Below are 27,395 nucleotides of genomic sequence, written 5' to 3' on the forward strand. Positions count from 1 at the left end.
TTTGAAATAGTGGAGTTTCAGTATGAACAGATAAATATTTTGTTTTACAAAATATTGTTGATTAAAGATAATGTGTTTGTGCTTTGTTTAAATATCAGCTTGTATCTCATGGTAAACTTTAAGAGGTATTTTTAAAATATATACTTATTATCTGCATAATATCATTTTAATCTCAGGCCTTTTGTACTAAATATTTGTTTTTCCTTTTAATTCCATTTCCCAGTGCTGTTTATCTTGTAACAAAAACTTTGGTGTTCCTTGGTAATGTCCCATTTATTTATTGTAAAATCTAGTTGCAATTGTTACGGTTTCATCTGAGAAAAGTTGGAGGGTTGTGCTGCACCTAACCATTTTCTTAAGATATACATAAATTCTGAATTTAGCACCTTCTCTCATGCCACCATCTACACTTGGAATAGACGCAGTCCAGAATTCCAGCTGATTGTCTTGCAATATTGAAAATACATAACATTGGTTCAATGACTGGCTTCATACTTGTAAAACGAAGGACATTCATTAATCCAGTAATTTTCTGTTTATGTAACAGGTGTGATTTATGTCATTAGAAGGAAATGAACAGATAGGCAGAAAGCAAACTTACACTCTGAAACACGTTAAGACTTAAAGAAACCTAGCCTTGTATTTATTTGTTGCTATCAAGCCAAGGGTTTGCAAGTGTGTCTTTATGCAGCATATAGGATGGACATATTAAACGTCAGCAGAATTCTAAGCGTATGGCCTCATTCCATAACGCAGTCATTCACTAATATATTGGCTATCTACAAATCACAACACTTCTTTTTTCCAGGCTTTACCTGGAGAGGGGCAGTGTATATTCCTACTCTGTCAGGTAATCCAAGAGGCTACAGACAGACTTCAGATTCACTTAGGTTATTTTCCCAGGTTAACTCCAGTATACTTTTCTCACTCTCTGCAAGGAAAAGAAGCATGAGACCAGCCCTACCATTATAGTGATGCTTCCTGCAAGAAGGGCATAGCTCCCAAAGAAAGGTGGTGTGGAAGAGGCAAGGTGGAAGCTTTATTTTAGTGACTGCACCAGCTCTCTTGTTGGTGCCTAACACTGAAAGATTTAGAGTGGTGTTTTCCTTCTCTGGCTGGCTGATATTCATTGAGAAATTTAGAACTCCTTTTCCTAGAGTATTTATGTAATTTTCCTTGATGAATATGTAGCTCAGTAGCTCGTCAACTTCTGTGTTTCGACCCTCACTTTTTCAACTAGGCTCTTTGGACAATTATAGCTAACCGTAGTCAAACCTTGCTGGACTTACATTATCAAGTTGGAAATAAATTGTGATTTTATCTAATCTAACTTCAACATGAGGATAAATTGAAGTTTTGAAAGATTGTAATAAGAGCTGCATGAGTGTAGCTGTGTCTAACATTTTTACTAGGACAAAACCTTAAAGGACATCTGTCAAGACAGGGAATACTGAAACACTGAATTTATATATTTTTCAAACTAATGCGTAATTAGATTTTATTGGGATGCGAAAAGATCAGTTGTTCCTAACTAATTGATTTCATGTCACAGCTGGGTTTGGTTTCTATTTCAGATATCAGTAGAATTTATTTGCAAACTACTGTGAGTTGACAGGAATATAGACTGGAAAAATATTGGTTAAAAATAGTAGTAAGGTCAAGAAGGTAATTTAAATAGACATATTTGTCCTGTTCTTTGGTACAGAGAGGGCAGAACTGTAATAATACAGCAAAATATACATAACTGACAATTTTCTTAGGTAAATTATTGGGAGCAGAGCATTGAACAAGAAGCATCTCAATTAGATCATTATATTTTGGTTCCCAGCACTTGCGTTACTTTAGCACTGTCATACAATGGTTTTGTCCTCTTGACTTTGAAAAGGAAGCATGTAAAACAAAGAGAAAGTGAATAATGTATCCATGAAGATAACGGAGAATCAGAGAAATTATATTATGGCTGTGATGTGTATGAAAAAGAGATATGAGGTGTGGGGTCTTACCTAATGAATCTTACTTCCAGCTCAGGATTGCTCGCAAAATTACGTTTTCTTGTGCTTGTCCTATTCATTTTAAAAGTCTACCAAAACTGGGTTCCTGCCACTTTCTTTGGAGATTTATTTTACATTCTAGTAGATCTCCCTGCAGGGAAGCTTTCCCGGTGTTTATATACTGGTGTGCTGTACTAAAAAGTGTATTGCAACCATGTTTGTTTCCCAGCTGTAGCATAAAGTAGACAGGGATTTTTATGCTGAATTCTACTGCAAGAGTAACTGTTTATCTGGTAGCAAGGTTTTTAATAGGACAGAGATTTTGTTTAAAATCTGTTTTTAGGTGAGAAATGGAGGCCTGGATTTCTGGCCTCTGGCGAGTCCCTGCTGTGTTTCTTCTGTGGTCCTCCCACAGAACATTTCTTGGGCAAAAAAGACTGTTCAAGTATAAGGCTAGCATAACCTCTGGTCAAGTGATAATGATTTTTATTATTGTTGTTTTTATTATTTACCAAGTAGAGGGAACCTAACCTAGCTGCCAGAAACCTGAGTCCTTCAGGATTCCTACCGTGTAGAAGGAATTTGTTCTGGTCTGAAACATCTTTAACTTCCATGCTGAGGTCATCTGGTCAAGCAGCTTGCAGGATCAGAGGTGGAACTGGAAGACGAATTAAAATACGCAAGTGTTTTCAGTTCTGCTGATGAAGATCAAAGTCACACAAGTGAATTTTTCATTGTTTTTACATCCAGGTTTTTGTAGAATCCAACCTTGGAAATGATTTAAATAATTACATGGTCAGGGTTTTTGTTTGTTTGTTTATCTTTTTAATATAATAGCTTTTTTTTTTAGTGAAGGTTTTCATATACTCCTGCTACTGGAGTAACTTGGCAAAGTGAGGTCAACTCAAAATGGAGTGGGGAACTGGAACTGTTGTTTTTTTGGCTTGTTTTCTGAATTGTTTTGTTGTAGTAGTTGCATTCAGAAAGTTACTAAGTTTAATGACTTAATTATGCAAAAAGCAATGGTTTTCATGATTCTTCCCACCAAGTGGTATCTCTCTTATGCAAAATATGGCATCAGGAATAGCTGATAAGTATTGTAACTTAGTCTTTGAGATTGTGTGTATCATTTAATTGAGATTAATTTGGTAAAAATATTTGGCTAACTCTGAAATAAGCGTCTGACTATTCTGTCCAATAGTTTATATTTCTTCTTTCAAAGAGGGACATCTATAATCGTATGTCAAGGAGTATCTGAATTTGTTAGGAGTTCAGAGTTATCATTGTGGTAAGGCACCATTATTTAAGTTAAACAATATACGAATGATCAGAACTAACCGGGCTAGCAGAAAGGTGCTCTCTTTAATCTCTGAAAATAATAGAAAATTATGTGAAGCACAATTTTATATGCTTTTTTATCCAGGCTATCCAATTATATATTTTTAAAGAGAAATCAAGTGATGACAGGCACGGTATAAACACACCAGAAAAAAATGACGCTCTGGAGGTCTGTAGATAACTTCCAAATTCAGGTCCTTTTAAAGTGTCTCACGTTCAATAGCCCAAACCTGCAGTGTACCAAACATTACTAGATATATCAGAAATCTCGACTCAGCATCCACATACAGAAGCATTTAAATAACAGAAGGCTGCCTTGGCTGAGTTTTTTAATGATGAAAAAAGAAGTAATAGCAACAAATGTAACATAAATTATTTTTTGACAGTTAAGGGTGATCAGCATTATTCCTTTAGTCATTAAGGACAGAATTTTATTTATTTATTTATTTTAAAACAAATTCAGTACATTTTAATCAACATTTGGGGACTTAGCATGCATCATCTTCACTTGTTCATCATTTGTAATTCTCGTAGCCGCATAATTTTGTGTCATATTACACCTCTCTTTTTCATTGAAAAAGCTTTCTAAGTCCTTATAAGACATCTTCACATCTAAGATAAAAGTCTTTTTCATAATTTTGAAAATTAAATTAGTAAGTAACAGACAGCCGCTAATATGTACCTTGGAACGTTTCATATTATTAATGATTCCTGATGTCTTGTTTTCTCGCTTTTTGGATTTAGCTCCTCTTTCATTCAGGAATATTGGTGTCCCTAAGCCTTTCTGGGCCACAGCTGGAGAAAGTGGTGATTGACAGGACCCTGGTGGGGAAGCTCATCTCCGACACCATCAGTGATGGTAATTACACCCACGTGCAAATCAATTGCCTTACATTAACAATGGAGTAGAGAAACAGTATGTCAACAGGTAGACTAATTATTGCCACTGGGGACTTGCAAACACAACAAGTAATTGCATGTAATGCCATAGTTACAACCCTTAGGACTAAGAACACTTTAAGAATAATATTTAACATCAAAGTTTTCAGGCTTGTCAAATATTGAATGGGTTTCTAAAATTCAGTTTCTTATGTGTTTCAGTCACTGGGAACATGCCATTTGAACTTGTGTTTATTTCATAATTGGGAAAATGGGACAGAAACAAACATTAGCCAACTGATTAGTTACATGGGATAGTTATTATTAAAATATTTTCTTATTAGACCACTGGGTATGTGGAGGTGCTCTGATTTAGTTTCTAGATTTCCAGCATCTCACAAGCATGATTAACTAATGACTAACTACAAAGATCTTTTTTTTAATGTAGGGGAAAACTTAAGGAAATGTACCTGTCTTCAGTAGTTTTATAGAATGGCAATAACTTCCTCAGTGTGTCCCTACTTAGCTCCACTGAGCCTAACCAGCTGTCAGCATCTTAGCATCTGCATGATCAAGAATAAGGAAATTCAACATGAACCAAACTACATGGGCACTGTCTTCCAAATTCTTAAAAAGTAGACCCAAATTACATCCTTTAAATATGATTATATGCTAGGTTTAGCTTTGATCTTTAATGATTTATATTTGTGCATACCCATGCATCTATTGAATATTGGCCTGATTATTTCAGAAAGCTGCAATCTGTGTCCCTCTCATCTTTTCTTATCAACTTAAGTTTAGTCCTGCAAAATAAAATTAATAAAACTATGTCAGTAGAATCTTCAGTATCAAAAAATTTAACTAACTTCATTTGTTTTATCAACTAATTAGAGAGTGAACACATTTAGCATCTTGACTCCTTTTTTTCCCTCTTCACCTAAGTTACTACTAAGACTACAAAATCCAACTCAGATTTTTTCCCTTTGTTTCCAGAGAGAGGTTTTTGTAACTAGAGGTGACAAAAAGTAGGAAAGCATGGAAGCTAAGGTTATACCCAAAATGAAATTGTTTGTAGAATTTATTTAGCATATACTGTCTTTTATTTTTTTCATAAAAAATAAATTATACATACATTGCATTATATTGCCTTAGTATGTTACATAAATACAACTTAAAAAATATTTTTATCTAATAAAATTTAAAACTAAAGCAATAGAAGAGCAACAAATATGTTTTCCTACAGTTATATATTCACAGTGCTATAAATGAGGTTATGTAATCATTTATCCTAGTATTCACTTATTCAATAATTTCTTTTCCCTCTATTTGTTAATGTGCATGTCTGAAGGTGGAACAGTGCATCTTCTGTTCAGTAAAAGCAAAGCCACCAAATACTTGCCACTGTAATACATATTTTTATGGACAGCGAAAGAAGATAGTTTTGCTACCCACACAGTAGTGGTAAAAATAAATAAATAAATATATTGAAGTAAGCATACTGAGAACCAAGACATAGTACTGTCCTAGAATAAATTAACTGTAATCCAACAAAATTGCATGTCCTTCCAAATCTAGGTTGGAATCTGGGTTGTGATGTTAATGTTGGCCAAAAAGAACTTGATATTTAATACAAGAAGGCTGTATAACAATAATAGTTTGTTGTTTTTTTTAAAAAAAAAAAAAAACAAATATGTAAGTGTGGTTAAAGGTTACAATCTGCCACAATTACGTCTGTAACGCTGTAATTCTAATTATAACTCAGAGTAGCATGCCCTCTTAACATTTGGAATAATAAAGGTCAGATTGCATGCACAAAATACAAAATGAAGATTGCATTTGTAATCCACATGCCTCTCATAAAACACTGTTAATTTTTATTACTATATAGGTAAAAAAAAAAAAAAGTTTAATTGGAAATGATGAAAAAATTGCCTTCTTAAAAGACAACGGTGTTTCTCATTTTGAAAATTAATTTGTGGCACTGAGGCCTTGTGGCAGGAGTATGTAGGATATAATTTTCACTGCCCATCTCTTTAGGGTAATCTGACCCTGCAGCATATGGGTTCTCTTCAGGGCGCCTCTCTGAATAGTGGTATAACTGCCCATAGTTACATTCAGGTAGATTTAGTTGGCATCAGAGTTTCTAGGTTTGTTCTTCAGATGGGCATATATTCCATTTATGTTTAGAGTCTGTCTTAGCTTCTAACTTACCACGTCAGATACTTTATCACCATTTATTATTATTTTTTTTTCTCCAAAAGCTAGTGTTAATGTTACATTTCAAAGGCAATTATTTGGCTTTAAATTTTACCCTTTAGCATTTGCATACCAGATACTTCAGAGCTGTGCCAGTACATGACTATTGGAAAATGCAACTAGTTGTAAAACAGACTAAATCAAAGCAAAGCTGAGTAGCCAGTTTTCACTGCTTATATGCAAGACTCAACTGTCGACAGAAACTACTTAAGGATATTAAAAATACGTTTAAGAATCTAGGACATTAGTCACAAATGCAATTTTTGTTGTTTTTAAGGGGTTGTTCTGCAGGATTATTATTATTTAATTTTATTTTTTTAAATCCAGTTCCAATTTTCTTGTCATGTTTCTGTTAGCAGAGGTTTCTGAGTTTACTTTCTGAAAACAGCTTGCTAGCTTTACTTTAAACCTGATTCTCATTAACAATTCTTCAGTGATCTGGTACTGGTTACCCTGATGCCTCATTTTGTTCTCAGACATCTCTTTAAATGTAAGCACTGTTTCAATAACTGGATAAGATAACACTTGGGAAAAATCCTAGATAGCACTGTCTAATTAATTTTCATTGTCAAATTAGTTAATCAGTTTTATATTGAACTATTTTGGTCTGTTAATCAGTTTTATATTGAACCATTCAACTGCACTTTCCCAGACTTCAAGGGAGTCTGTTCCATCTTGGTTTTCTGTATTGCTTAAGTACCCACAAGTTAAGCTTTCAACAAGTTCATAACCCCTCTAAAGCATAATTCTGTATGTAGCAGCCACCCAGAGTCTTACAATGTCAGAATTCCAGATACACCCCATGTACTAATTTTCATTTATCATGCTCAATACCAGCAATGCTGTATGAGGTGCTCTTCCAAAATACGACGGATGCTACTGTAAGAAAAACTCTGAAGGCTTGAACCAAGATGAAAATGGATGTGGAACAGGCACATATTTGAATGTAGTGGTAACTTGATATGAGATAATTTATTCAGGTTTATGTAATCTGAGTACTCCCTAAGCTTTATTTCTCATTTCCAAGAAGGCCCAGGCAGAATGACACATTGATGTCTTTTAGGAGATTACAGAGGCTTCAGTGTAATATTTAAGACACTGTCTTGAAAAAATTGCTTTTTGCAGCGTCTCAGTGGAGAGTTCAGAAATTTGTTTTCTTACTAGAAACAGGTATTACAGTCGTGACTATTTTTTTTCCAGCTGTTCTTGCAGACAATTTCATCATCTTGTCATTTGAGGACCATAACCAACTCTGCTTCATTCAGTTTACGAAGAAGATGGGTTCTCCTGATGTAAACAGAAGGCTGGAAAAACTCTCTTGTTTGGATTTTAAGGTATAGCTGTCAATGGTGACTGTAAAGGCTACGGTATCTTTATATTACAAATCACTGGCATTCATGGATTCTTTATAGAAGTACAAATTTAAAAACCTTTGTATAACTGATCAGAACAGCTCAAATTCTAAAAATGACAGTTATTGAAAAGTTAAGAAAAATGACATGGCATTCTGAGCTAATGAGTTAAAAATACTGTGCCAAGAGGGATCCAATTTTCTACTGTATTTAGGTTAAGGGCTCAGACACACAGTTAAGTTACCCCTGCTTAACAGATTACCTCGTGTCAGTTGAGCAGCAGTAACTGACCCTTTGCGCATTCTCAGCATCTAACAAGCATGAAGTAAAATCTGTAATGGTAAACCTCAGTGTAAAAGATTTAAGGTAATGTGTTTTGCCTCTTGTTTGCTGTGGGCTAAAAGCACACACATGGTCAATTACTATGGCTCAACCGATATACACAAACTTGTGAAGCTATGATAATTCAGTCATCTGTCTGAGTTCTAAGACTCTGGTAACTCCTTGCAGAAATCTTAATTTTCCCTCTAGTTACAGTAATCGTATTGTTGGGAGAGTTGGTTTTACAATTAAGCCACAGAGCTAGGACTCAAGATACAGAAGCTGAGTTTCTCACCACTGCAGAACTATGTGTGTGATCTTAGGCAAGTGATTTGGTGCCTCTGTATCTCAATTCCCCACTTACATTGATTAAAATACTCCCTTTTTGCAGCATTTTAGGTAGGGGTATGTCTATAGCACAGTCACAGCAGTAGCAAAAAGATAGTTTACAGATTGTTGAGCTAGTTTTAAACTGACTGGCTTGGTTGTCAGTAGAAACGAGTTCATCTCAAGCTAAATTATGCTGCATCTTGAGTGGGTTGGTCTATGTAGGCATAACCTATTTGCACCACAAGCTCTTTGGCTTCAGGACGGTGTAACTCTGACCTTAGGTGGAAGTGCTTGGCACTACAACAGTATAACAAAATAATCAGCCAAAGGCAATTAACTTTAAACAGGTAGAGGAGGTAAAGGGCTGAGCCCAATCACTTCAAGAAAGAAGCGGAGGCAAGCCTTTGCCTAAGGAAGGTAGAAAGATGTAGTGAGCAAAAGAGTTTGTATTTATTTATTTACAAAATGGTTTGTATTTATTTCAAATTGAATAAAAGTTAAGGAAAACAATCCTGTGCTAGCAAATATTTTTCCCTTGACAACCCCTTAGTAATTTGCTTCGTCACATAAGGGAATGTGCAACTTCTAGGCAAGCTTTTTAAGGATGTGTTTAATTTAAGTTTTGCCATAGTACATTTTAACTTGCTTGGTAGAAATACTTTCTGCTAGGATGAATATCTAATACATTTTCCAGGCTGTTTCAGTTCAGGGCCTCTTTTCAGCAATGACTTGTGTTTGCGAGATTGATCCAACCTCTATAACGTGGATTTGAGACAGTTCACTGTTCACCAGGAACTGAGCTGATACGTAGTTTACTTTAAAATGATGTGCACTTGTGCCTGGCCTATGGTGTTGTGCTTTAGAAGCAAGGTTGGTGGGTGGTGGTGGTTTTTGTTGCTGTTGTTGTTTTTTTAATAGCACTAAACTCTAAGAAATTGTGGTGAGCTGAAGATTGCCTTCATTACATTGTAAGGGTCATAGCTCCTTGCTTCATTTAGGTTTAGAAAATATATTTTCATTGTAGGTATCGCTGTGCACATTTTGGATCTAATGGTTATGGCAGTTTTTCTTGGGAAAAAGGAAAGCCTAATCCATAGAAAACTGTCTCTGCCCTAGGAAACCAGAAATATCTGCTGGACTCCTTAATAGGGTTGTTACGTTCTGTTCTTTGCTGACACAGCTGAGCTTCTAGAAACACCTCCAATGTTAACTTTGCTTTCTCTTGAAATCAGTGGGAATCGCTGTGGATTATTTCTTTGCCAGCCAAAAAAAAAAAAAGCATTTGCATTTTTTAATTGAATATTCTTTTGTGTGGAGCTTGCTAGTTAGGCAGCTAAATATAATTTTTATTATCTTCAGAATAGCACTAGTGTGAGCCAGCAGAAACTGTTATTCACAACTGCAATAATATTATGTCAGCTCTCTGCACTGAATTAGAGTTCTTCATGGCTGTTCTTGGTCAAGCTTACAAAAGCTAAAAGATCACAGACAAAGTCAACAGTAGTGTTGCTACCAGTAGTAACAAGAGAAACAAAAGATATTCCTTAATTGCAAATGTGCAAACAATATACACTTAAAACAAAAACAGTTTCTTAGTTTTGATATTTTTTTTTCCAAGAGAAATTGAATTAAAAGGTGGCTTGCAATGGCACAGAACTACCATGGGATTGAAATAGAGAACAAAGATTCAGGAAATTTGAGTGTAGCCTTCATCTCTGCCTCTGACATTCAGGGTAGCCTTGAAAAATGTATGTAGTATTTGAGTTTTAATCTCTGATTCTAAAAATGTTTTCTAAAAATTGCTTACAATCATATGTAACGATATAATTAAACTTCTGTCTTAGTTAGATTGTAATTTCTTTGATACGTGGACAGATGTATGTTCACATTGTCCGGTGTCCAGCCGAATGGTGGACAAAAATTGGCAGGGACGTCTAGGCAGTACTGGACTGCCAGAGTGCCATTAATAATGAGACCAAGTCAACCATGCTTCTCCCATCACAGTTTGATATTTATCCAAAAGTTAATTTTTTACACATTACATACCTGAATAGAAGAATTTCTTTCTCCTCTTCTTTTCTAAGTGGTACCGCCTTAAATCTTATTTACACTTTGAAAAAAGTAAGAAAGAATTATTGTATGAACCACTATAGACTTGAAGTACAGCAAAATAAAAACACAACTGTTATCATTTGCCTTTTCTCAGTGGCATTAGTCCATGTTTGAAAGTGTAATGTTTAATGCAAGAGGTAAAGTTATACGCAAAGACTATTGCCTGTTACTAGACGTGAAATTGTTACCAACAATTTTAACACCATTAACACTGCAGTACAGCACTAATTAATATCTGTGAAAGTATTTGTGGTGTTCCACCCTAAGAACATGTCACTACCAAATTCACTATTTGTACGTAGTTTTAATTCAAATAGAAGTTACTTGTTCACTTTTATGTGTGCTTTATACTATTAAATAGAATTTTGACAAGTAAAACAGGATATTCTGAAAATATTGGTCTTTTGCAAGTTTTTCACATCTGTGTTTTTTAATCCATTTCAATTTACTGAAGGAGACAGTACAAGGAGTTAAATGTTTACCATGAGAGAACAACATTGGTAATTACTTTGATTTCAGTTCCTTTTGATGTGTATTCAGGGGATGAAGAGGTCAATAATATTATGACCATGCAAATAGAAAAGGGTTCTTTTTGACCATATAAAAAACAGCAAAGGATTATTAAAGCATTAACCTTGATTTTAATGGCCTTGGTTGAGTGGTGAGATCACAATTTGGATGAGCCTGATTATTTACTAAATACAATACATAAATGCAACGGGTTCTTAACACCCATTGCACTCTGGCATTATCGCATTACTGCCATCCTTTGTTGCCTTGCAGACAGGAATATGAAAGCAATCTGTCATGTAGTGAGACTGGCTCCAGAAGCATTTCTCTGATAAGAAGACCCCCTGCCCTTTGCTAGTGTCTGGTCCAGTAGGCTTAGCCATGCGCTTAATCCCCAGAAAGTGGTTCGATTATTGCTGACCAGCAATGGCAAGATAGTTTTTTTTTCCCCTAGCTATCAACCTTCCATTAATTCCTTAAGCAGAAATGCGGTGCAATCTATATTTCCTTGGCATGTGTCACCCAGATGGTGCACTGCTCATGTTTTCAAATAACCATGCTCCAAAATAACGGAGTTTGAATAATAAATTCCACAAATCCTTCCTGAGAAAGAGGCACAATTCTCAAGAGCTGCATAAACTTTACGCATGATGCTGTAGCTCATCCACATTATGCAGAAAAGTATATATTCTCTTGCAAAGCAGATATTTGTATCTGGATTCCTTAATTTAGGGAGGAAAAAGAAAGATATATGTTTGCTCGAACGCTGTAGAATATATTTAATATTCGATTATGTCTTAAACACTAGCCTTCGTTCCCTGGTCAGCTTCACAGAACTTGTCATTTAATATGGCTAAGCTTAAATCCTGTGTGTAGGTCGATGCTGTCAAGCAACCATGACTGTACATTTTGGTATTGATTGGAGTCATTGCAGTAAATTCCTTCTTAACTCACATTCCTTTCCTTCCCAATCCCCTCCCCATAGATAAAAGTGTGAGCATGTCTCTTTCTGTTTGAGGAGATATTTTTCACATTTACAGACAGCCTATATGGAGATATATGTACACAGTCCTCTGTGTATATATAGGTTCTCTTTCACACATCCAAAGTAAACACTCCCAATTGCTCCTACTGTGCTATTTTATCACCGTAAATATTTCCTGCTTTTTTTTTTTTTTTTTTCTTCCATCAGATTTCTTACATTGATATACCTGGACCAGAAGGTAGAAGGATGAAACGTCACCTGGCAATAAACTGTTTGCAAGACATGGTCATTTGCTGGTGGTCAGCAGCTAGTGATGGAGCATGGCCTTGGTCTCCTATTTCCTCTGAGAGGGACAGAGCCAACCTATTGCTATTAGGCTGTGCACATGGCAAACTGGAGGTAAAGTTCTCAACTCTCTTGTTACATGATTTTGCAGAAATTGCTAAAGAAATAGCTATTCAAATTAAATGCATTTGCTGGTAGACAAAAAGAAACAGTTTAAAATGTTGACAGAGGAAGAGAGGAAAAATTAAGATCAGCCATCCTGATCTTAAAACAGAAGTTCGTTATTTAATTGAAAAAACACATTATTTACTATGTTTAATATTTTCACATCAAAATTGGCAATCTGAGAAATGAAGCACGGAAATTAGGTCTTTAAAACAGAATAGCTTTGGAGCTGCTACCACTAAACACTCTTTAACCTGATTTATAAGCTGTATCTGTTGCATGTTGTTCTCCAGTGCAATTATTTTACATTATCTGCAATGTTAACTGATAGGTATTTCTTAATCTACTTCAAATGCTTTATTACAAACTTCAAGCTACACCCAGATGCTGCTTAAATTGTTGTGGGTATTAATCAAATTAGGGAATGTTTTCTTGGAGAAAAACTCAAAATTCCCCAACTACAGGTGGAAATGTAAGTTATTGGTTAGAATAGGGCTACAGGCTGACCCTCCTCCTGACACTTGCTTAGCTTACATTTTTGGGCAGGTGTTTCCATTTCATCTATTTCATTTTTATTTTACATGTTTAAGAATCCGCTATTTGAATCTAGTTTTTTATGTTAAGTAAAAACTTTTAAATGAAGCTATCTGGGCATATTTTGAAAAGAACTAGAGCTTGAATTTAAACTGAATAAGCTGATTTGGACTAACTTCTTATTTAGATGCTCCTATATTTAGAGTTTTATTTTCAGTTTAGTTTAAGCCAATTCTAGTATGGAGTAAAAAGGCACTGACTGTGGGAGAAGAGCACAAACTTGAGGATCAGCTGTGGAATAGCTGTTCTGTGGTAGCTATTATAGGCTATTTCCCTGTAGGGAAAAGCCCAAAGTAACACTTTAGAATAAGCTGCGCTTATAAACAACATTCTCTTCTCTTTAATTTGGGAAAATGTAAATGTTTTAATGTCTTGGAATTATTACTTTGATAACTAGTATTAATTTCAGTGAGGGTTTTTTTCCCTTGGGATTTTCTATGTATATTGAAAGCAAAAGAGAAAAGGTAGTTGAGACAGCTTTTCTTATTTCTGTCATTAATCACTGTAGAATTTAAGTTTAAATCACCTCCAGTTCTGCCTTCTTTATTTCTTTTCAATTGACCTCTCTCCACTAGTGGTCATCTTTGACTCATCTTTCTCTTCTGCCTGATACACACCTGCAGTTCTCAATTTCCCCTGCAGCTGTGCCCAATCACATATAAAAATGACTCTGGTAGTTAAAACATACATCTGTACTTTGTAAGCTTTTGCAGCCTAGTCTCCTGTGCGAGTTTCATATTATGAAACGTCATCCTACTAACAGCTTGGATCTAATTTCTTACTATAACATCCATATGTCCTGGTTCTGACAGCGACATTCCCGTGCCATTAATTTCCTTGCCATATCTCTGTATGTTCTTCCAGGATGCTCCCTAATTTCAACATAGCATTTTGAGATCTCTATTTTCTGAGATTATTTTTTTTAAGACTCATTTCTTCTATGAAATTCACAGAAACTACCCATTTGGTTTAAAGCTTTCTCCATTTTATATATTATAAGGAGATTCCAAAACACAGCATCACTGCATCTTTCAGTGCACTTTGTTTTATCCTTTTCTGGTTTAGACTTTAATTTGCTCTGGGCTGAGTCTGTCTAGTGTAGTCCCAAGCACATCACTGGTGCTTAGCACAATAAGGGTAATAAGCATTCACTGAGCCTTTAGGCCTAAACTCATAATCCTTTTAATTTAGCCCATATTGTAATATAAATATAAGGAAATTATTTTAAAAAGCAGAACAGCCCATTTTAACTGTTCCGTTGCTTTCCTTTTTCTCATCCTTTGTCTGCACTTGTCTGTTTTAATTCTAAACTCTTCAGATGATTTTTTTTCCCATGTTTGTCAACAAAATACTAAGTACTATGCCACTGGTAAGGAAAATTCAGTCACATATAAATAACTTTATTTTTTTTCCTGTTTGTAAATTAGTCTGTCCCACATATTTATCTCTTGGAAGCTCAAGACACTCTGCCTATATGTTTTTCCTATATATCCATGACATGCAAACTATAATCCTGTGGTTTTTTTTCTTTTTTTTTTTTTTTTCCTTGATTTCTCTAGTACCACTTATAGGTGGTAGTTACATTTCCCTTCACAGACCAGGGGATGTTGTAACCCAGCAGCTCTAGAAATAGCATCAATCCCCAAACTGCAATTAACTTAAGTACATCTTTACCCTCCAGAGTCTTAGAGGGGAACTTTAATTTAACACCTTTAAATTCTGAGCATCATGGAATAGCTTAAACAAGAGCCAAAATATAGTTAGCATTTTTAGACAGCTTCTGAACAGTTACTCTCTAGGTCAGGTAACATAAAAAAATACAGTGTTTCTGTAAACATGATTATTTACCTCTCTTTTCCTCTACTATCTTACCATTTATAGTGTTCTTCAGATATAGACCTGGAATAAAATGCTGTCATGCCATTGTTATGCCTTAAAGTAGATGCATATTTATCATATCTTGACCAATATTGTGAGTTTTCTCCCAAATAAATGATTACTGTCAACAAAAGAATGAGAAGAAGAATGAGCTGATTCAATTTGGGGAATTTATCAAAAAAGAAGCCCATAAATGTCTAGCTGTTTGGGGTTATGAAAAAGAAAACCAAGCCTGAGGAAATGAATGGGTGCTACCCACAGCCTTTCTACAGCACAATAGTTCTGACCTACAGAAACCACAAAGAGATCTGCCAGGTACTGACACTTATTGTTGTGGCAGAGCAAATGTAAATGATACTGCTTCCTCCCTGGAAGAATTTTCTGAGCGGTATTTGCTGTCCACCCCAAGACTGCTTGTTAGGAGGAGGACAGGAATAGCCCTGGGACAAGACAACCCAACCCCCTTGTCATGATAATATCCTCTAACTACACATTATGCTCTGGAGTGATTCACATTCACTTACAGTATTTGGGCTATGGTGTACTTAAGCAGCATTTCAAATCCATTTTACATTTTAAATACCTTATAAATATGTTTGGAATTGTGCTGTATGGCCTCATGTCTTAAGATTTGCTACTATTAGGCTAAAATTAGACATTATCCCCTTAAGAACAAAAACAACTTTTTCCTTGCAAATCTTGACTTCTTTTACTTTCTTCATTCTGTATGGTTTGTTGTTGTTGTTGTTGTTTGTTTGTTTGTTTGCCAGAGATCAGTATTTGCTCTGTTAAATGCTGTAGGATTTGATTAGGAATCCTCCCCTGAAGACATAATAATGTTTTTCTGGTTAGCATATGACTGCAGTGGTGTGTGATGTATGTTGTGTGTGCACTCATGTTGCTGCAGGTGTATTTGTTGAACCTTTGTCTGCTTTCATGCATGTATTGGTTTTCTCTGGTAAACCCATCCATTCTCCCATTTATTTATTTAATTGTTTGTTTGTTTCTTCTTTGTCGAAGTACCAATGATCAAGGACATTATTTAAATTGTCTCCCTGTAGAGATAATGCTGGCATTTTGATTTTGAAAGCAGAAGAAGAATCTTCCAGAAATCATTTCAAACAATTTGCTGTGAATAAATAAGATCGGATCTGAAATCATCCTTGGATTAAATGCTTTGAGAGAAAGCCATGTTAAAATCAACTTGAACAGCAAACATAAATTAATAGGAGGTGATGATGCCAAGGCTCAGTTACTGTAGTAGTTTGCATTTGTCTTTACCATGTTTATTTTCACTCCATTTAGTGCTAGTACAAATCACTGAAATTATACTTCAATCTTGCGGAAAAAATAATTTTCCTGAGAGAGAACATTATTTTTCTTTCTCCCACAAGGTGTAATAGTTATTTCCTCCACACTATGCCACAAACTTGTGAAATACAGCAGACCTTTTATGAGTGAGCTATCCTACAGTTACTGTACTACTCAGAGAAACATCTACCAGGTGACTGAATAGCTGAAATACCTCTCACATGCATAGAGCAGAGAATGTAAAATCCTTGATGTCACATTGGGTTAAGGGTTTAATGAGTAATACAGGATAAATATTATGATGATAACTTTTGAAAGAAAATAAAAACTAAACATTGGCTGAAGATCTAGATAAGAATGCATGTGGGACTGTAAATGCAATGCAGCCAAGTAAGTTGGAGTAGGAACTGTGCATTTTTATTTAGAAGAGTTTAAAAATAGGGTTTTTTCTTCCTCCTTCACAGTGCTGTCTTTAAAATTATTTTACCATAGTGTGCACTACACTTCGCACTTTACATTTCTAATTAAAGTGTTTGTTGTTATTTGCAGCCTCACTGTGTGAAATTAAACAAGCATTTTTTTAGCATCCATAAAATAAATCAAACATTTTTCTCATCTGAAAGGCACACAATCCAGTCACAGCAAGCTTATTTCTGTTTCTTTTGTTTTCTTTCTTTTTTTTTTAATCTACTTGGTAAGCCAATTTTCTGCTTAAGAACTACTGTTTTAAACTCATACTTGTTTTGATATGTGGGTTTTATCCTTCCCCAGTACTCTATGCAAAATACTTCAATTTTAAGTGTTCAAAGATTTGCACTAAAGAGAGCGATACTGCTTACACAAGCGAGTGCTATTATTTTTTTTCACACATAAAAAGAAAGAAGGTATGTTAACTAGCATAATTCAGGCTTGTTAGTTACAAAAATTAACAGATTCCTTGACTTGGATTATTACGATTTCTGAGTTGGGTGTGAGAAGTTGGCATGTATAGCATCCTTCGTACTGTTGATTACTGCAAGGGGAAAATGCTATAAATGTGCATCAGTGGTGCTTGATTGCTGCATTGATAAGGGAATTGTGCATAAATTACGTGGACAGTATTTAAATACATTTACTATGCTTTTGTAACATGCATGTCTCAAAACTAAAAAGCACTTTTAAGAAAAATGTATTTATTTTACAGAAAGTAATTGGTTTTACTTCGTGCAAAGTACTTCCAGAAACGTTCATTTGAATTCCAAGGCTAAGTGCTTGGTCCAAGATTTATGGAAAGCACTTAACGTTGAATAGGATTATACGTGTCACTGTGTGGTATTATGGCTTTGTCTTTTTCGATCCACTGCCCTGTCCCCTGCTCCACAATTCTGACAGTTGTCCTACCCACTGCTGAGGGAAGTCCTCCAGTTTTACCTTCCCCTTCCTCGCAAAAATGTTGGTTTTGTTAACTGGAGGATATATTGTGATTTTAATATTCCAGTCTTGAGTTCCAGAGAGTTCAGAACTACTGCTTGCCAGGAAGGAATCCCAGTGGATTCCTTCATATGGAAAATTAAAGCATTATGTACGTAACATTTACTAGCATGTGGCCACTTAACAGATGGATAAACAATTGGCAGGTAATGGTGTACCATCTTCTTGGGGGGGAAAAAAAAAAAAAAGAAGTTGTTTTGATTGTTAGTCTGTGTTTCATAGAATCATACATGTAAAATGGTTTGGGTTGGAAGGGACTGGGTAAAAATTACCCAGTTCCCCCTGCCATGAGCAGGGACACCTCCCAACAGACCAGGTCACTCAAAGCCCCATCCAGCCTGGCCTTGAGCACCTCCAGGAATGGAGCATCCACAGCTTCTCTGGGCAACCTGTGCCAGGGCCTCATCATCATCATAGTAAAGAATCTCTTCCTTATATCTAAACTAAGTCTACCCTCTTTTAATTTAAAGCCATTCACCCTTGTCCTATCACTACACACCATGATAAAGAGTCCCTCTCCAGCTTCCAACTGTAAGGAACACTTTTTTCATAAGTGTTATCTTAGCCTCATTAACATGCCTCTGCAGTGGCATGTCTCTGCTTTAGTTCTTCAGTTAGTGGCATGAAGAATTATTAATAAAAGTAATTCCTGTCAGAGAAACTCAAATCTTCCCTCTCAGATGAAAGAATATCCATTTTTCCCCCTCAGAGTGCCAAATACCAGTTACATTCAGCAAAACAGGAAACCAGAACAAAGAGGTCTCTCGGCTTGCAACTCTTCCTCCAAGAGGCAAATGAGGCCACTGACGCGTGAGAAGCACTTTATCGGTTCCAATCTAAGGAAAAGCGTTTCTCTTGTTTTCAGCCAGAATATGAACAGTAGTCTCTAGAAAACTTTCATTTAAGCCTAATTTGTTTAAACAGTATGTTAAAACATCTGTTTTGAGATACAGCAAATAGTCTTCCTCTCCTCTCAGGAATATTTCCCTAGTGTAGAATTTCTCTGCATACAGCAACCAGCCCTACCCAAGACTTCATTTCAAGGATCTGCTTTCAAAATTACATGCAGGTAGGAAGCTTCTCATCTCATGGCTCGTTAAATTAGGCCTTCCAAATTAGAAGGTTTTACTTTATTTTAAATTCAAGGTAATGAGCAACATTTTGTCCCTCTATTGCTCTATCATGGCAGAACAAAAGTATTAATTGTATTCCATTTGGTTGCTGACTTTCAAATGATCAGATAACAACATTTATTTTTCTGTTACTATTTCCATTGCTGTTTTCCAGTAGTCACTCCTATGGAGTTGAAAAATCCACGATTCCCATGTTTTCCTCTCTGTTGTCTTAAGCTTCAAGGCCAGTCTCTCTTCAGAATTTAACAGTGCTTTCAGTCTTTCATCTCTCAGATGCTTGATTAGTGTGTGTATCTTCATGATTTTCTTGTCGCTTGTGAGGAGATGTCCAGAGAAGAGCACTGGTTTGGGAACAAAATGTGTAGGTGAATAATGCAGTGCATTGAAACCTGCCACAGGAAGACAGAAATCTGAGTCCCAGAGGGCCTCAAGGCTCATTTCACTGAAGTTATGGAAGCTTTGAAGACTTGCTTGGGCAAGACTTCTATTTCACATATTTGAAAGGCAGCTATCTGGGTCTCTATGCATAGTCTTAGGGAAAACTGCAGAACAAATAACACTTCACCTTGTCTTTATTTGGGGTTACAGAGCTCTGTGGTCACAGTAATCCTCTGTCCACAATAACCTCTTTTACAGGTTGCCTTGCTATGCAATTTAACACCCTAATAAGCTACACATTTCAAGCCGTTCTAACACCAAACCGCTGCACAGTAGCCACTGCACGTTTTGTGGGCTTAAATGACTAGCTGCAGAGGCTAATTCATTGGTGAGCGATTGGAGCAGGTGAGAAAAGGGTTTTCAGCCTTTATAACTGATTTCATCTTTTATTTCCTTTTTGGTATATTTTTTATTGATTGCTACTCTTGTTTGAAATCAGCTCCCCTGGTTTTCACAAGATGGGTGCATTGACTTCTGTATTAGATGCTTTCGCATCCAATATTTTGTTTCTTGCCTATTAAGTAGTTCTTACTGTGTCCCTAACTACACATCTTATACTAGCTAAGACTTTTGTATTAACAAGCAGCTGGTTTGCAGCCACAGAACGGCAACAATCCTTTTTTCTTGCTGCTTCTTGCAAAAGAAGCCCTTTTACTCTCAAAATAAGTAAACTGTCAGAATGAAACATCATAATCAGTCTGATCAGCATCCCAAATAACTCGCTTATAAATTCATTATGTGCTTCTGAAGTAATGGGTGGTATGCCAAAAAAACTTCATTTCTTATTCTCCTCCTTTGCAAGATGAAAGGCTAAGTTGTATGTTCAGTTGGTCTAGTGATCTGTGGAAATCAACTTTAAACTGCTTGAGTACTTTGTGTGCATTTCTGTTTTCAGCCTGAAATTTCCAGATTTCCTCCATCTCCCTTTTTGTTACCCCTTCCTGTGTAAATAGTACTTGCATACCACCTGGACTCAAAAGAAGGGGCCTTTAGTGGCAGGTCAGCAGCTATAATTTATAGTGTGAATAATGCTATCGGTATACCTGAGGGTGGGGTTTGGCTCCGTTTGACATTTTCCTTTCACTGTTTCCCTCTGCATGAACAAACACCAGCATGTTTCTGACCAACTTCCACTACTCTTATTCTTCTGGAGACATTGGTTTCCTCTCTCTCTTTCAGAGAAATAGCTTCTTAGAAGCCATTTTGTAACTTTTTTTTTTACCACTGGTACTTCATCACTCCCTGCTCCAGTCCTGTACAATATCTCTCCAATACCTCTCTCAAACACACATATTGTAGACCATGAAACTTCATTGGACTCTACTGTTGCCTCCATCATTTTATGGCATTTTGCATGCTTCCACACTACAAATTCTTTTTCTTTGCCCACTGTTTTCTTTGGTTCATATTCTGCCTTTGTAGTCTTCCATTTTGTTCAGCCTTCAAGTACCCCTAAACTGTCCCCATTTTCTACTATCACAAATTCATTCTGTGGCACCAAAGAGCATCTACCACCTACTCGCTTGGCAATGTACAGTACACATTGTTTAAACATGCCAATGTTGCTACCACTACAGTATATTTTCTGTTATCATGGCCCAGAGCAAATGATAAAAAATGCTCTACATGTGATGCTCACAGTAACCTACTACAAACTTCGAGAAATTTGGGAATTTCTTCCCCATCCTCCTTGTGAATAATCAGCTATTCTTGGATGTGTCAGCTGCTCATTTCTCCTCCAGTAGGACTGCTAGGACCATCCCCTCTTTAATCTTCTATTCTACTGACTGTTGTATTCCCTGAGCAAACAGATATGGCTTAAACTATATGACAAAAAGAAACCTTTGAAAAGCCTCACAACTCTATAAAACGTGTGCTTGTTTTAGCTTACTGAGCAATGAGAAAACGTATTGTCAGTAGTCTGTTTTTTAAACCATTAAAGTCAAGAATAAACTGTTACAAACTACTACCAAAGTGTTTTGGATTTTTTCCAGGTTCAGAGTTACGTCCGTACGGAATGGGATCCACTCGATGCTCACTTCAGCACCAAGGAACCTTATCGGGTTCACATAGTCGAGCACTCCGTCTCTGCAGACAAAGAGCCCATGGCTGACAGCTGCATCTACGATTGTGCTAGGAACAAAATTCAGTGTTTGTCAGTCATCAGAATACCACTGCCATCAAAGGCCATCAGCTGTTGCAGAAATGTTACAGAAGACAAACTAGTCCTGGGTTGTGAAGATTCGTCAGTGATTCTGTATGACGCCTACAACCAAGTGACTCTGTTAGCCCAAGCAAAACTATTGCCTGCTTTAATGACTTACCACCCTTCTGGAGCCATATTTGTGGTTGGCAGCTCTCAAGGGGAGCTGCAGCTTTTTGACACAGCACTGTCCCCGGTTAAAATTCAGCTGCTGGCAGAAGAGTTTTCACCTGAGGCAACTTTGCAATTCAGCAAACACTTTGACACATCTAGCAGCCTTGTCCACATCCACTGGGCTGCTGCTCAAGGTGCATCTCCCTGCACTGATGGCACAGATATCCATGATCTTTTGTTGGTTAGATTTGACAAAGGACCCTTAGGAGTACTTCGCTTTAAACTAGGTAAGTTACTGAGCACATTTATTGAAACTTAGGCTCTTGAGGAAACATTTGTACCTTACAAGTTTTTGGTAGCTTGTAAACATCCTAATTTTAGATATATTTTACCAAAGCATTGAAAGCACACAATTCCAATGATGTCTGAAGATGTGAACCAAGGAGTCCAACACGTTTCACAATTATTTAGTATCGGTTCTTGTGGGGTCTGGCAGAGTAGGATCCTGATTTCTTGTATTAGGGTCCTGTTATGTTCCCTGCTAGTCTAATAATGCATAACAATTTCTCATATTGAAAATTATTTTCATCTGTAGTATGCAATTATAAGAATTGTATTCGTTCTCTAGTAATCCCTGTGACATCCCAAAATAAGCTATATGTCATAATAGGATAGTAATGCTATCTCTTTCCTAAATTAATTGTTGTTTTGTATGATGCAACTGTCTTTTCCATTACAATGTGTGTTTGTCCCAGTACTCTGTTATTTCTGACTTTAGTACATGAAATTACACCATTTTTTCCCTTTAAGATTTCACCCAAGAAGGAAAGTTTTCATAACCTTCAGAAAAGTTTGGCCTCTCAGTTAATTTACCAGTTGTGAATAAAAGAAAAAGTAATAATACACAACTTAGAATTTATGTAGCACTTCTCATTTTAGATGTAAGGAGGCTTTAAGAGAGTAAAAGCGTAACTAACTCTTAATTTACAAACAGAATAACAAGGGTGAAGGAAAGCTGAAAGGCTTTTTAAAAGTTACACAAGGAGTCAGTGCTTGAACTAACAATAAAACCCCTGTGGTTCATCATCAGTGAGAACCGTATTCATTCCATTCAAGTCAAGCAAGTTACAGGGGTGCAGACCCAGTGTGAGAGTGAAAAAAACAATCATGCTTAAATCTTCTGACTACCAACCCAGTGCTTCACCGTGGCAGTCAGCCATTTCGAATATACTCATCCTGGAAAATTTCAGCATTTTGCCCATTGTCTGTCCAAGAAAACAGAATTGCCTTTGTAGATCTTTACAGGAGGTTTTTATGACTATTTTGTGTAAAGCTATTGAGATTAGGAAGAAGCCCATTTTTTAAAAAACTAGGTGACAGTGAAGTATGAAACTCGACTTTCTCTTACTGTTTAAGTCATGAATGCGCTTTTTGGCTGGGCAAAATGTCTAAAAGTAATGCAGACCTGAACATTTTAAAGTCTGATTTTACAAAACCTTAACTACATATGTCAGTGCAAAAAGATAGATTATTATAATAGGATGTCACCAACAAAAACATTGGACCGATTTACAGTTATACAGTTTTAAACAGAGCTGAACCAGATTGTTGCTGTTATCCAAAATTACTATTAAAGCAACTGTTTACAGATTACCATTTATTTTGAGATAATTCAGCTGCATTGTGTTCAATGACAGGTTTAATAGTTGCAGAGCACCCCAGAACACTAATTAAAACATCTATTTGATGTTTTTGTGCATGTTGGCCATTAAAAAAAAAAAACAAACAACAACTCTAAATTACCTCTTACCTGTCAAGCAGGAGGCACTTTACCCACATCTACCTTGCTTTTCTTCAGTCCTCCCTTGTGGGGTTTACTCACAACAGCTTTCCAGAAAGCACAGCTTTCCCCTTGCTATCTTTAGCACATTTATGTTCTTACGGAGGCAAGCAGGCTCTCAGTGCAGGGATTTAGAGGCCTTTCCTGCTAATTGCCAGCTTGTAAACTTAATTGGACTGTCTCCCTGGGCACCGTTCCTAAATCAATTAGGCAGTGAGTTGGCTGTCACCTCTTTTTCCCAAGTAGGTTGCCCGGAAGCGCACCACCCAAGAGAAGTCAAGCATCCAAATGGGAAGATGTTGACCTCTACAGCTGAAAGTTATCATGGTTGAAAATTCATTCTGTATAATTACTGTAAAATCTCTTCTAGGAAGAAGGCAAAGCCCTCCCTATCCCTCCCTCCCTCCTCCTCTATAGCCCACTGCGCAAAAACATGCTGTTCTCTATTGCATCCTGATTTTCAGCTTTACCACTCAGTTTTCCACACTACCAAGGCAATGCTGTGTTAAACAGTCAGCCTCTCTTCCCAACCTCAGCAGTTTTTAGATCTCCACTGCTGAAGAAATAATGCAAATATAAATTATACTGGAATTTTAGGGGTCCATGGCAGCAAAATCCAGGCACTCAGGACTGAAATCAAATCTGTAATTAACTCATGGCTATGCAGTGTAGCTCTTGTGCCTCATGCTGCAGTAGAGCACTCAACACAGAAAGCAGCCCAGCTGAGTAACTTCAGTCAACAGAATAGGTCAAAAGTGGATTTGAGGCTGTGAACGTGCTTAAAATTTGGCTTCCCTTAAGGGTGTACTGCTGAACCAGCACATATGTCTTACATTTGGCCTCTAATTTTGTGAAGAGGGTAGAATTGCTACTATGGTTTTTTTTTTTGTTGTTATTTTTAAAACATATTTTTCTGTTAATAGAATTACATACTAATACACAGAAAATTTTCAAGGCAATACTGTAGAGTTTTTGAATGTTTGTGTTTTTTTTTTGTTTTGTTTTGTTTTGTTTTTTTTGTATATAGTAATCAGCTACTTTTTTTAGAATAAACTGTTCTTACTGGCACCTGAAACACCTCTGGTTTTGCTGTTCCAAAAAAAAAAAAAAAAAAAAAAAAAAGGATTTTTGGATCCTACAGATACTGCATCATCCATAGCATTTTCTTTAATTTCTTCAAGCAAAGAAAGATCTCCCATAAAATGCAATTGAAAACAAGCCATGTAATTGATTCTGAACTGCATATTTTTACTAAATCACTATGTATGTCTGGCACTCTAGGTAATGTCTGTTCTCTTGGATTCATGGAGTGCTAGTCCTTTGTTTTTATCAGTTATAAATTACATCAACATTATTTGAACCATTTCCCCTGAAAATCTGTTAACTATGTCAACTATGAGAATAGGCAAATAAATTTTTAACTTCCAGCAGCCATTTTAAGATCTTGGACAAGATTTGTGAGTCTTGTGTTGTGCTGTCTAGTTAGATTTATTTCAGGAAAAGATTCATGTTAAATTTACCCTCAAACATTAATGGCAAATATTTTTAGTGTTTAATGCCAAACTCATTTTTAAAAGCACTGCAGCTTCTTGTCATTGATGTCAACCCAGCTCTTGGATAACGCCAAAGTTGGTACTGGTGCCAGTGGTTCAGTGCTGCTGGCCTAGAAAGATATTTTAAATATAATGCTATATTTAATTAGCATGCAAATAAGTATTTTCATCTTCACTTAGTGATTAATGTGAAGATTTCCCAACTTATATAGTGCTTTAAAAACATGAAACATTTAAGACAAATAAATTCTACTATAACAATTAGATGTTATCACAGATGTGCACTCATTAAACATAGCTATTGCACTGTATAAAGTCCATAGACTTTAATATATGCAAATATTAACTGAAATACAATAGACAAACATATCTTTTACTTTAATAATGCTACAAAATTAAATATTTCTCTATTACAAATGTGTATATGTGTGTGTGTGTGTATACAAGGTTTTTTTCCCCCCCCAAAGCATCAGATCTGTACTTGCGAGTTCTCAGCAGGTTACCTCACCTCGAGCTATAGTCAGATGTTTTCCCTGCACTTTTTTCCCCTCTATTTTTATTTTCTGTCACAAATGATATTCACAACAACGTTTACAAAAATTCTCTGAGATCTCTTTTCTATATATCATGTCTGCTTTTTCTGTTACCTGATTTTTTTTACTAGCCATCCTACGGCTCCAAAATTCATTTTGAAAATCAGCTTGTTCCCTTTCTCCTCATAATTTTTTCCTTGAAATTAATTTTGACAAACACCATCAGAATGTAGATTGAGATTTTTTTTTGTTGTTTTTTAAATGTTTTTAATTAGTGAGAGGGAAACAGTAGGTTTGTTCTGGTCTCTTTCTGATATCTGGAGCAGTAGCAATAAATAATATTTATTGCACAGTGATACAAAGCACAAAAAAAGTACTACAGTGGCGTATAAGGCCTACTGCACATGATCATCTATCTAGTCAGAGATGATAAAAACCTTACTCTCTGCAATTTTTCAGTCATCTTTTCTGTTTAGAAGCTGAGACCAGCAAGTCAAAAAATTTGTGAATCTGTTTTAATTAATACTGGCCGGAGACTGAATGCCCTCATGGAGTGGGCAATCTGTCATTCTTTTTTTTTTCCCTTATGGCAACAAGACCATGGTTTCATGTGTACAAGTTCAAAAGGTTGCTAGTTGTTGATATTTTTCATGATATCAGCATATCAGAAGAAATACCTGGTTCCCTGGTTAGAAGTTAGTTCTAGAGCAATTGCAATAAAGGGAGTAGAAAATGTCTTTGAGGTCTGGACTGCTGTAAACTTGCATACATTGGTAAGTTTGTGTGAGACTGATGCTATTTTTTTTTCTACTGTTGTCCAACAGTATCTCTACAAGAAAGTGATGCTAGGAACAGGAATTTATTACCTCCCACACAATAATAACAGACTGAGAATAAGCTATTTCTACCATGTTTAGAACAAACTTCATTACGTGATCTTTTCACTAGCGGGTATTGGCCACATTCACCCTATCTTCCATGTGTGAAGTTCACTGATAGCTTTTCTCCACTGTCCAAAGCACCCTAAATCTAAATAAACCAAGATAATAAGGAGCTATATCACATACAAATTTTACAGTGAAAATCATTAACTTAAGCGTTCTGATTTTAACCAACACCAATTATTTTTAGCTGTGCTGAAAAGTAGTCAGCTATTGTTTTACACTACTCATAACACAGTCTTTGGTTTTAATATTTCCTATAAAAGGTGTGATCACGAGAGGACAGCTGGGCCTTGTGGAAATCATCCACCAGTACATTCGTTATGATGAGATACACGAGGCAATTAATGTCCTGAACACCATGAACTGGAACACGATGGGTCGTCAGTGTTACATATGCTTGAGCGCCATTGTCAATCACCTTCTTAAACAAAAGCTTACACCAGACAGAGAAGGTAAGGGACTGATTATATTTTTAATGTATTTTTGTGGAGCCTTTGTAATTCTTGTGTGGATTATGATGATATATTTATTTAGTTTATAACAAAGACAATAGAGATAATCCAGACAATCGTTTGATCATGGTACTCCATAATTAAATGCTATATGTAGAGAAATAAATTCAATAAAGTCTAGATTAATGTGTTGATTCCATCCTAGTTCACATTTCTATCAATAGTGAAAGTAAAATAATGCATATTTTAACATATATAGGATACGCATGAGTTAATATGTATAACACTGTGTTATATATGTTATAACTTTATTACATTATAAATTTAGCTTAATTCAGGCTAGTGTTAGTTAATACAGGCCTCAAATGTTTGTTTTATAATCATACTGAGACAGCACTGGCTTAAGGA

The 27,395-nt window shown here is 36.0% G+C and overlaps 1 protein-coding gene across 4 annotated transcripts in view; it reads left to right on the plus strand.

The window, feature by feature from the left end:
* The window catches only part of WDPCP (WD repeat containing planar cell polarity effector), a 148,756-nt gene that overhangs the window by 56,301 nt on the left and 65,060 nt on the right, over positions 1-27,395 (plus strand). For all 4 annotated transcript variants that reach the window (XM_084516123.1, XM_084516124.1, XM_084516121.1 and 1 more), the window contains 5 exons: positions 4,074-4,188; positions 7,665-7,798; positions 12,282-12,473; positions 21,343-21,952; positions 26,799-26,987. In XM_084516123.1, coding sequence (XP_084372249.1) covers positions 4,074-4,188; positions 7,665-7,798; positions 12,282-12,473; positions 21,343-21,952; positions 26,799-26,987 — 1,240 coding nt within the window. The remainder of the gene's footprint in view (positions 1-4,073; positions 4,189-7,664; positions 7,799-12,281; positions 12,474-21,342; positions 21,953-26,798; positions 26,988-27,395) is intronic.

Source organism: Aythya ferina (genome assembly GCF_964211825.1).
Source record: "Aythya ferina genome assembly, chromosome: 3".
In the NCBI taxonomy this organism is placed as follows: domain Eukaryota; kingdom Metazoa; phylum Chordata; class Aves; order Anseriformes; family Anatidae; genus Aythya; species Aythya ferina.